We start from the raw sequence: 11,187 nt of genomic DNA, 5'->3' as shown, positions 1-11,187 counted from the left end.
CAGAAGCCCCACACAGTCCCCACTATGGATCTACCGGCACTTGTCAGTGGGTGAAACATGGGGCCTCTGCCCCATTACCACTAACCATGTGCCACAGTGGCTTTGCTTCTGTAACCATCATCTTTCCATAATTCAGGCCACATCTTGAAACTAGATCAATGAAAAGCAGAGCATTTCTTTCATCAATACTCCTGTCAGAGTTCTGTGCAGCAGCTCAAGCACCACCTGGCTTTGGGAAATCTCTGCCGACTGATCATTGTTAACTCCGGATTCTCCAAAGTCAAACTCAAAGTATCCTGTATTGTCAAAACTAGTTTCTCAGCAACTGAAACTAGACTAGCCAACTGATAATGACCTACCCTCAATCCCCGACTTCCTGTAGAGGTTGTCCCCACAATAAAGGCTCCTTCAGACACCAGTGATTCTGGGGAATGCCTCTTGTGCAGGAGTTCCACTCCGCACTGTGGGCATCACACCCCACATTGAGTGGGGTGACTGGATTAGTGCTTCCTACAGTTCCAGATCAGTAAGGATAAGAAAGGCCACGACACCTCCACCCTCAATTGATGTGCTAATACTCCCCCGACTGCTTTATTGAATTGACTGGAGTTTTGATCGATACTGGAACTGGATTCCAGACGGATGCTGGAAGGCTGTTCAGAGCAGCTGCTGAAGACCAGGAGTGAGCTTCCCACTGCCGGTCTAGCGAGGCCCAAAACAACCCAAATAGTGGTTGAATAAAAGCAGGAAATAGGCAGGTCAGGCAGCCTCTGTGGAGAGAAACAGAGTTAATGTTTCAGGTCAATGACCTTTCATCAGAATGGGTAAAAGTTAGTGATGTAACAGAGTTTAAGCAAGTACAGGGGCAGGGAAAGGAGTGTGATAGACTCCAAGACAGCCAGGCTGGTGGAATGGGCAGACAGATGAAATTTAACAAACGTGCAAAGTGAAACATTTGGTAGGAAGAACGAAGACAGGCAATATAAACTAAAGGGTACAATCCTAAAGTGGCTGCATGAACAGAGAGACCTGGGAGTATGTGTGCACAAATCATTGAAGGCGGCAGGGCAGGTTGAAAAAGCAATTAAAAAAGCATATGGGATACTGGGCTTTACAAGTAGAGGCATGGAGTACAAAAATCAAGGAAATGAACTTTTAGAAAACACTGGTTTGGCCTCAACTGGAGTATTGTGTCCAATTCTGGGCAGCGCTCTTTGGGAATGATGTGACGGCCCTCGAGAGGGTGCATGGAAGAATGATTCCAGGGATGAGGAGGTCAGTTACATGGATGGCGAGAGAAGCTGGGGTTCTTAGAGCAGAGAAGGTTCAGAGAGCAGATTTGAGAGGTTTTCAAAAGCATGAGGCGTCGAGACAGTAGATAGAGGGGCACTGTCGCCATTGGCAGAACGGGCCAGAGCCAGAGGACACAGATTGAACGTTAGTTGTAAAAGATCCAAAGGAGACATGAGGAAAATCCTTTTTTTGTTTTTTTACTCGGAGTGGTTAATAACTGGAATGCACGGTCTGAAAGGTTGGTGGAGGCCGATTAAATCGTGGATTTCAAAAGGGAATTGGATAAGTTACTGAAAGAAATAAATTGCAGGGCTACAGGGAAAGGGCCGAGGAGTGGGACTAGCTGAAGTGCTCTTGCAAACAGCAGGCACGGGCTCAATGGTGACAGCACAGAAGGAGGCCATTCTCTGATTCTATGAACACAAGATCAGGGTTCATGTATAACAGGGTTTTATTGTCCAACAGACACATCTACATTTCCATGGAGCTGCTCTCGGAGCCCACCCTGCGGCGATGGTCCATTTTCCACATGGCAACAGTCCCGACCAACAGGGCCACGGAGAGCAGAGCTACCCCAACCGCTGCTCCAGGAAGAACACGGGAGGGGGAATCAGCAGCAGCATCTGTGGGGAGAAGGGAGGGTTAGATAGGCACCAGTTACTCCATCACTAGACAGTAGCAGGGGCCTCCTTTACCTTTCTCTTCCTGGTGGATCCCAGCAGCCAATCTCTCATCTTCCAGGAAAATGATGGCTCCATCAGAGGTCACCAAGGACCCAACCCGGTCATCGGCGCTTCTTCGCCTCTCTGGGGGAGACAAGAGTTCAAGGTGGGCAATTCAATGTGCAGCTGTCTGAAGCGCTGAATCAGGTGTACAATCCGATGGCCCAACGCAAAAACCCTCGGGCAGTGAGTACCGGAGAGATTGGACTGTAGTTAAACACTGTTCCCTCACTGTCAGACTAAGATTCACTCCTGATTCTCAGAAGGAGCCGCATCAACCCGGCAAAGTTTGCAGCCGTTGACGGGTCCAATGGCCAGGCTGGTCTCCTGGGGAAAGAGACCCGTTTTAAGCACGAGTTTGACGAGCGGTTACACTGGACAGACACACATTGCCCAGGTCTCCCCGCCCCCAGATATCGGTTCAGTTCCACCCTGGAACTCCTGGTGACAGCAGGATGCTGGATCAATGTTCAAGGCCAGAGGTGGATTCCATTCAGAACCAGTGCAAGATGTGCTCAGAGCCGCTGAGCCAGATTGCCATCCTGCTGTAGACTAACTGGGATAGAGTTGAGCGGGCAGATTGAGGACACTGCTCCTGTGCCCACTGTTGGGCCCAGTGTCCAGATGCCCCACACCCACCCTTCCCCATCAGGGTTCAGTTTCTAGTCAGATCCCAGCTACTTACTGGGGCTGCAGGGAGCCGTGCAGTTCTCTCGGGTGGAAGGGAAGCAAACTTCAGCACTGCAGTGGAAGTGAACCTGGAAAGAGACAGTGCGGTGTGGTCAGTGCCACAGCTCCCAGTCAGGAGATTCATGCTTCTACAGTCAAAGGGTCAACAGGGGCCTCCTCACTGTGAGCAAGACCCAGGGAACAAGTTCAACCAAGAGAGCAAGACTGAAGGAAACTCACCTCCCCGCTCAGAGCCCGGCCCGAAACTCGGTCCCAGAAAGCGAAAGTGCTGACTACAAACCGATTCTGGTGAGTTGGGAACGGCGAATGGGAAGCGGCGTCTACCGGGAGGAGGCGGGTTTTGTAATTGTCTCCAGTAAAGGGGCACCTGGAACAGAGAAAGAGCGGGTTATATGGAGAGGGCACCTGGAACTCCCAACTACAGAGTTACAGCGGCACATCAAAGCAAAGTCCCGAGATTAGACGAGATAAAGAAACCAGTCCATTCAAGTCATCAATCGTCAACCTGGAGCTCAGATTGGTTTGATTATTGGCCGTTCCTTCACCCAGTCCATGTCGCCCCCCTCCCCGATCACCAGCCTGCCCCAAGGTCCCTCACTCGCTGCCTTACCTGCCCACCAGGAGGTCCCATCGGAGGCCCGAATGCGGCTCGGGGGTGGGGGTCGCCCAGCAGTCATTGAGCACCAGCACAAGGGACGGATCGTTCCGGTTCAGGACTCGAACCTCCACAAACACGGGGTCCCGGAGCACTCTCAGGATCGGGTAGTCACTGGCCACGTACCAGCTCCGGTAGCCACCATCTGGAAAGAGAAGACGATGAAGGACGGCCACTATTTGGAGAGAGAGCGCCTGAAGTTGGACACTAACCATCAGCAGCACTCGCTACCTCTCGCTATTCTCAGCTCCAGAACCAGGATCCCGGCCTCAGTGGCAGGCAGTGGCGGAGAAAGGCTGTAAACTCTGGGCTTCACCTGCAATTCAGACTCCTGGCTCCCCTTGTAACTGCACTGGACATGGAGCCTGCAAGAGAACGGACACGGCTGGAGAATTCAGCTCCTCACCTTCTCTACCCGCTCCATGTGCTCCCAGTCTCACCTGAAGGGGCTGTCCCGGGTCACCGATCCCAAAGCTCCATCCAAGATCTCAAACTGACCCAACACATCCGTTTCATAGACGGCGTTCACCCCGTCCAGCTACAAGAGACAGAAGACCATCATTACAGAGAAATTGAGCAAGTCTGCCATTGCCTTATCACATGTAGTGTCTTTAAGGGCCCCCATTGCCCTTTAGACCCCCTCTTTCCCACCCGACTGACAGCCATTGATGGGGCTCCCGGCCCACAATACCTACCCGCTGAGTAGTGCCACACTCAGTGACTGCGAACTGAAAGAGCACAGTGTCTGCAGAGGCCACGGTGGGACTGCACTCCGCTCCGTGTCCATTCTTCAGATGGACCGTTGTCAGGTTTACAGGAGGCAGCGTCAAATCCTTGGAGATGGCGATCAGGACCCGCCCATCCTTGGTGCACACTGCAGGAGAGAGTCAATGAAAGGCGGTTAGTTGCTGCACGGGGAATGGCAAGGGAACCGTTACCGGGAGGGGGAGAAACTCCGCCCAGCTCAGCACCAGCTTCTAGTTTCCTTCTCTCCCCCTCCACTCCCCAATTCTCCATCTAATGGGGACGGGTCACCAACTCCATCCCTACTGGACTGGTTACACAAGACCGGCATCAAATCCACAGCCTGTCCGGTCAGTGCCAGCCAGGGACTGATCTTCACTCTGCCCTCCTATCCTGGGGCGCAATTCAACCATCAGAAGTCCCAAGTCGCATAGAGAAGGAAGGAGAGATCCTGGGTCAGGATCTCAATGATCAGACTTTCAAACTGTAGAACTGAACACAGTTCCTAAACCCGCCAGCTCCCGGACTGGAGAGGTTGGAGACTCCAGCTGATGTTTCAGGACAGGAGGAGAGAGAGGATACTGTCCAGGGAATCCCCAGTGCAGTTGGATTGCGACTGGTCCTGGGAAGCCCTGGCCCAGAATAGAGGCGAGCCGAGAATACACCCACCTGGCAGATTGTGGAGTGAATAGAAACACGGCGGCACATCCCGGCTCCCGGCATCAAAGCAGCAGCCTCTCCGCACACACTCACTGCCTTCAATTCCCCCAAACCCGCAGTCTTGGCGGAATTTGGGAGACAGCCAACATTGATCGGCGGGGAGAAGGAGAGAGGGCGGCTGAGATGAACAGATTGTAAGAAAGAACAAGCCCAGAACCCGCAGCCCCTCCATTCTAACAAGCAAGGCTCCCAGGTAAGTGAGGCTGTAGAGCCGACTCCCCCTTTTTATCCCCTGTTTAACCGGCAGTAAATGAATGGTCTCATTGGCCCACGGGCTCCCCATGTGAACCCGCATTCCCACGGGGCACACGGAGATATTGGGGCCTTGTTTAAACTTATTTTTTTCTTTTTTTGTGTCGAACATATTTATTTAAATATGGTAGTACTAATCTTTTATTTAAATCTGGTAATACTTATTACAATACATCAACTTCATAATAAATCCATTGCATTCATTAACCACAATAAGGCTAATTTTAACAAAAAATCAACTTTAAGATTAACAATACAAATAAAATAATACATTTTTTCAATATGGTAGTACTAATCTTTTACTTAAATCTGGTAATACTTATTACAATACATCAACTTCATAATAAATCCATTACATTCATTAACCACAATAAGGCTAATTTTAACAAAAAATCAACTTTAAGATTAACAATACAAATAAAATAATACATTTTTTCAATATGGTAGTACTAATCTTTTATTTAAATCTGGTAATACTTATTACAATACATCAACTTCATAATAAATCCATTACATTCATTAACCACAATAAGGCTAATTTTAACAAAAAATCAACTTTAAGATTAACAATACAAATAAAATAATACATTTTTTCAATATGGTAGTACTTGTCACAACTCATCAATTACATAGTAAATCCATTACATTCATTAGCCGCAATAAAACAAAGCCTTAAAAACAGCTTTAGGACTAACAGTACAAATGCAGTGGTAAATTTTACAGACAAATCAACAATATTAACAGTACAGGTACCCATAGTGAAAAACAATTTTACGCCAGTCCTATTGGCAATGTAGTAACTCTTCATTTTTGCTTGGTATTACCTGCTGTCCTGTTTTAAAATTTTAATATTCATGTACAACATTACTTATGCAACTCATCAGTTACATAGTAAATCCATTACATTCATTGACCACAATAAAAAGGATAAAGCCTCGAAAACAGCTTAATGGTCAACAATATTGATACGCTTATCAATTACTCCATAAAAGACGATGAATCAGGAAGGTGATGAAAAGGCTTTTATTAACTAGAGAACAGAGCATGCCTCTCGTGGGTGGCTGGTTCCAAGAAGGAAGTGAGTCGGCGAAACCCCCACCTTTATAACTGGTCATGTGGGCGGAGTCAGCTGAGGCATGCCTTGGTACACAGTGCCACCCAGAGGTAACAATATACAATAACAGTGGTTTACCACAAATATAAATACAATAATACATTTTTACAGGTAAATCAATAATGTTTACAGTACAAACTGCCACTGTTTAATAAACCAAGAAAAGAAAGAACCCGTATTCGCCAGTCCTACTGGCATCGCTGAATCATTCAGTCATTCATTCCTCTGTTCGTTCGCTCAAGTGTAAATTCCATCGTGAATGTCTGCGTGCGTGCGTGTCATTTGTCTCCCTGCGTGCATGCGTGCGTTCGTTCATCTGTCCAGACAGGCCTCACGCTCACCCAATAGGATGCCGACCTCCATCCTGGGGAGCGAATTTGAAGGGGCTGCTCCTCGATTATTGGCTGCACTTCAGTCCCACGCTCCTGATCTTCGGTCACCCGGTGCGGAAGGGAGCGGGCAGGTCGGCGGACCTCCTCGTGGGACTGCTCCTGGGCGCCAAAGTGGCCATTAACTGGTCCAGGCAGCGGGCGGTCCAGTGGGTCGTTCGGCCCGACTGCCTGCCTCCCTTCCGCGGCCACGTTCACCCCTGGCTGGCCCTGGAGATGGAGCACGCGGTGTCCGCCGGCACGCGCGAGGCCTTCCGAGACCGGTGGGCACCGCAGGGACTGGAGTGCTGCATCACCATAAGGAACAGTACTTTAATTTAATTTGTTCAATTTCCTTTTAACCTTTTTCAAAGTTACAGCACATGGTCATAGAACCATCGAATCATAGAATGGTTACAGCGGGGAAGGAGGCCACTCGGCCCGTCGAGCCCGTGCCGGCTCTCTGCAAGAGCACTTCAGCCAGTCCCACTCCCCCGCCCTTTCCCCGTAGCCCTGCACATTTCTTCCCTTCAGATACTTATCCAACTCCCTTTTGAAAGCTGTGATTGCATCTGCCTCCACCACCCTTTCAGGGAGAACATTCCAAATCCTAACCACTCGCTGTGTAAAAAAGTCTTTCTTACGTGGCCTTTGGTTCTTTTGCCAATCACCTTAAATCTGTGTCCTCCGGTTCTCCACCCTTCTGCCAATGGGAACAGTTTCTCTCTATCTACTCTGTCCACACCCCTCATGGATTTGAACACCTCTATCAAATCTCCTCTCAATTCTCTCTGCTCCAAGGAGAACAACGCCAGCTTCTTCAGTCTTTCAACGTAACTGTACTCCAGACTGGGGAATGAGTTTGGTCAGGTGGAGCAAGTTTCAATAGGTGAACATTTAGGGAACAGTGATCATAATATCAGAAGGTTTTGGTTAGCTATGAAAAAGGACAGGGAGCAATCTAGAGTAAAAATGTTTAACAGGGGGAAATGCAATTTCAGTGGGATGAGAATGGATCTGGCCCTCGTCAACTGGAATCAAAGATTGGCAGGCAAAACTGTAATAAACAAAAGGCTGCCTTTAAAGAGGAAATAGTTCAGGTGCAGTTGAGGAACTTTCCAACGAGGGGGAAATGCAGGGCAACTAAAGTCAGGGCTCGCTGGATGATGAAAGAGATAGAGAATATGATGAAGCAGAAAAAAGAGTGTGTATGACAGATGTCAAGTTGCAAATGCATCTGAGAATCTGGCTATATATTGAAAGGTCAGAGGAGAAGTGAAAAATCAAATAAGACGGGAAAAGAGAGGGTATGAGAATAGAATGGCAGCCAACATAAAAGGTAATCCAAAAGTCTTCTATAGGCATATAAGTAGTAAAAGGGTAGTAAGAGGAGTGATGGGGCCGATTAGGGACCAAAAAGGAGACCTATTCATGGAGGCAGAAGGTATGGCTGAGGTACTAAATGAATACTTTGCATCTGTCTTCACCAAGGAAGAGGATGCTGCCACAGGCATAGTAAAGGAGGAGGTAGTGGAGATAGTTGATAGGATAAAAATTAATAAAAAAGTGGTATTAGAAAGGCTGGCTGTATTTAAAGTAGATAAATCACCAGGAGTGGATGGGATGCATCCTAGGATGCTGCGGGAATTTAGGGAGGAAATCGCGGTGGTACTGGCCATAATCGTCAAATCCTCCTTAGATACGGTGGTGGTGCCAGAGGACTGGAGAACTGCAAATTTTATTCCCTTGTTCAAAAAAGTGTGTAAAGATAAACCCAGCAACTACAGGCCATTCAGTTTGACCTCGGTAGTGGGGAAGCTTTTAGAAACGGTAATCAGGGACAAAATTAACAGTCACTTGGACAAGTGTGGTTTAATTAAGGAAAGCCAGCACGGATTTGTTAAAGGCAAATCGTGTTTAACTAACTTCACGAGTTCTTTGATGAGGCAACAGCGAGGATTGATGAGGGTAATACAGTTGACGTAGTGAACATGGATTTCAAAAAGGCGTTCGACAAAGTGCCACATAATAGGCTTGCCAGCAAAGTTGAAGCCCATGGTATAAAAGGGACAGTGGACATGGATACAGAATTGGCTGAGTGACAGGAAACAGAGGGTAGTGGTGAACGGTTATTTTTTGGACTGGAGGAAGGTATACAGTGGTGATCCTAAGGGGTCGTTTCTAGGACCACTGCTTTTCTTGATACATATTAATGACTTGGACGTGGGTGTACAGAGCACAATTTCAAAATATGCAGATGAGACTAAACTTGGAAGTATAGTGAACAGTGAGGAGGAGAGTGATAGAAGTCAGGAAGACATAGACAGGCAGGTGAAATGGGCGGACACGTGGCAGATGAAATTTAACGCAGAAAAGTGTGAAGCGATACATTTTGTTAGAAAGAATGAGGAGAGGACATATAAACTAACTGGTACAATCCTGAAGGGGGTGCAGGAACAGAGAGACCTGGGGGTATGTGTGCACAAATCGTTGAAGGTGGAAGGACAGGTTGAGAAAGCAGTTAAAAAGGCTTACGGGATTCTGGGCTTCATAAATAGAGGTGTAGAGTACAAAAGTGTGGAAATTGTAGTTGACTTTAAATTGGCAATTGCCAGTAATAAGAAGAGTCAGCTCCACAAATGTCCCTCTTAAGGAGGCAGCACCAATAGAATTTAGACACCAAGGCCTAGAAATTCAGTATAGCCACGTTTGGGGCGCTACGGCATGGCGTTCGCTAACTTTTGCGCCCGGCGCAACTTAGCACCACCTTCGCCGATATTCAGTTGCATCGCCCCAAGAGGTTGCTGCTGCGCTAAAGCAGGCGATGCACGACTATCATTAGGCGCTAAGCCGGCGATCCAGGGCGCAAACACTGAGGGTGGGCGCAGCGCAGGTGCGGCGAGTTGCTCATTGAGGGCAGACAGTCAGGCGCCGGTCAGCACTTAAAGGGGGAGGGTGGAATTGCTTGGCTGCCACGCCCTGCACACTGCAGCCCTAAGGCAAGGCCTGAACACTGCTTCTGGAACAGCTCCATGCCCAGGAGAATGGAGAAGGCCAGGGAGAGAGTGCAGCACTTCGGCGAGGGTGACCTGAGGATGCTGGTTGGTGCAGAGGACCGCAGGTGCCATATCCTCTTCCCTGAGGGTGGCAGGAGGCCGCTGCCCTCCGAATATTGGAAAGCATGGAGGGATGTGGCAAACAAGGTCATGTCCAACAGCGTGGTTGGCAGGACACCAACCCAGTGCCGGAAAAAATTCAACGTCCTCACGCGGGTTGTCAGGGTGAGTACCCTTTCCAGTATTCTCCTCATCCCTGCATGTGCACCTCACTTTATGGCCAAACGAGTCTGAAAGCTCTAATGGCCAGCCCTCATCCAGCAGCTATGGGACTGTCATGAAAAGCACTTGCACATTCAGGACTTTAGACACTGTCAGGGCTATTCGACCATGGGAGGCAGTGCGGGCAATATCAGGGCTTGACACTGCACTTAGAGGCGGTCCTTTCTCTTGCAGTCCAAGCTGGCGCATAACAGAAGACAGCAGCGACAGACCGGGGGAGGCCGTCCTGACCTGAAACAGCTGAGCGACCTCGAGCAGAGAGTGGAGCAGATCATGGCAGGCCGGCTGAGTGGCCCCGTCGCCACTGGAGATGCTGACCCTGTTCTGGGCACCAATGGTAAGGTCATCACCTTTTTGACCTCTCCCTTTCCACTTGCGCCTCACACCAGCATCCTTTGCCACTATCGAACCAATGCAGTGCACAGCAGCTCTCATGCCTCCCTCGCTGCCGCCCTGTCCTCACTCTAAAGCAACTCTTGTGCCTCCCTGCTTTCAGATGGTGACTCGCCAGGTGAGCAGGCGGCCCCTCAAGCTGACACTGTGTCCGAGTCAGACATAGAGGAGGAGGAAGAGGTGATTGGGCAAAAGATCCATCTGTGTGGAGTTTGCACATTCTCCCCGTGTTTGCGTGGGTTTCCTCCGGGTGCTCCGGTTTCCTCCCACAGTCCAAAGATGTGCGGGTTAGGTTGATTGGCTATGATAAATTGACCCTTATTGTTAGGGGGATTAAATACGTGGGGTTACAAGGATAGGGTGGGATATGTGTTGGTGTAGGGGTTACGGGGATCGGGTGGGATATGTGTCGGTGTAGGGGTTACGGGGATCGGGTGGGATATGTGTCGGTGCAGGCTCGATGGGCCGAAATGGCCTCTATCTGCACTGTGGGGTTTCTGTGATTCTGTGATTCTGTGAAAAGCATGGCAGATGCAGTATAATGTGAATAAATGCGAGGTTATCCACTTTGGTGGCAAAAACAGGAAGGCAGATTATTATCTGAACGGCAATAGATTGGGAGAAGGGGAAGTGCAACGAGATCTGGGTGCCCCTGTGCAACAGTCGCTGGAGGTAAGCATGCAGGTGCAGCAGGCGGTTAAGAAGGCAAATGGTATGTTGGCCTTCATAGCGAGAGGGTTCGAGTACAGGAACAAGGATGTCTTGCTGCAGTTGTACAGGGCCTTGGTGAGACCACACCTTGAGTATTGTGTGCAGTTTTGGTCGCCTTATCTGAGGGAGGATGTTCTTGCCATGGAGCGAGTGCAGTGAATATTCACCAGACTGATACCTGGGATGG

The 11,187-nt window shown here is 49.1% G+C and overlaps 1 protein-coding gene across 1 annotated transcript; it reads right to left on the bottom strand.

Moving 5' to 3' along the window:
• Window positions 1-1,095: 1,095 nt before the first annotated feature.
• Window positions 1,096-5,003, bottom strand: LOC147116829 (zona pellucida sperm-binding protein 4-like). The gene is made up of 9 exons (XM_085987089.1): window positions 4,774-5,003; window positions 4,056-4,234; window positions 3,801-3,898; window positions 3,592-3,725; window positions 3,316-3,505; window positions 2,925-3,072; window positions 2,701-2,773; window positions 1,989-2,099; window positions 1,096-1,916 (listed from the first exon to the last, which is right to left on the bottom strand). The coding sequence occupies exons 1-9, from the start codon at window positions 4,994-4,996 to the stop codon at window positions 1,765-1,767; spliced, it is 1,308 nt and encodes a 435-aa protein (XP_085843215.1). The 5' UTR covers window positions 4,997-5,003; the 3' UTR covers window positions 1,096-1,764.
• Between the last annotated feature and the right edge of the window lie 6,184 nt (window positions 5,004-11,187).

This window comes from Somniosus microcephalus, chromosome 5, assembly GCF_052327205.1.
Source record: "Somniosus microcephalus isolate GS21.2 chromosome 5, FLI_Smic_1.0, whole genome shotgun sequence".
Taxonomy (NCBI): Eukaryota; Metazoa; Chordata; class Chondrichthyes; order Squaliformes; family Somniosidae; genus Somniosus; species Somniosus microcephalus.
This window is presented reverse-complemented; position numbering and strand designations above follow the sequence as displayed.

What these genes read in the sequence shown, in the direction of transcription:
- LOC147116829 (XM_085987089.1), bottom strand. Translation starts at nt 4,996, where the DNA reads ATGGAGGGGCTGCGGGTTCTGGGCTTGTTCTTTCTTACAATCTGTTCA. An exon ending in AGTGTGGCACTACTCAGCGG is followed by an intron (nt 3,899 to 4,055) that starts GTAGGTATTGTG and finishes TGTCTCTTGTAG; the next exon opens with CTGGACGGGGTGAACGCCGT. An exon ending in GCCGGGCTCTGAGCGGGGAG is followed by an intron (nt 2,774 to 2,924) that starts GTGAGTTTCCTT and finishes GTCTCTTTCCAG; the next exon opens with GTTCACTTCCACTGCAGTGC.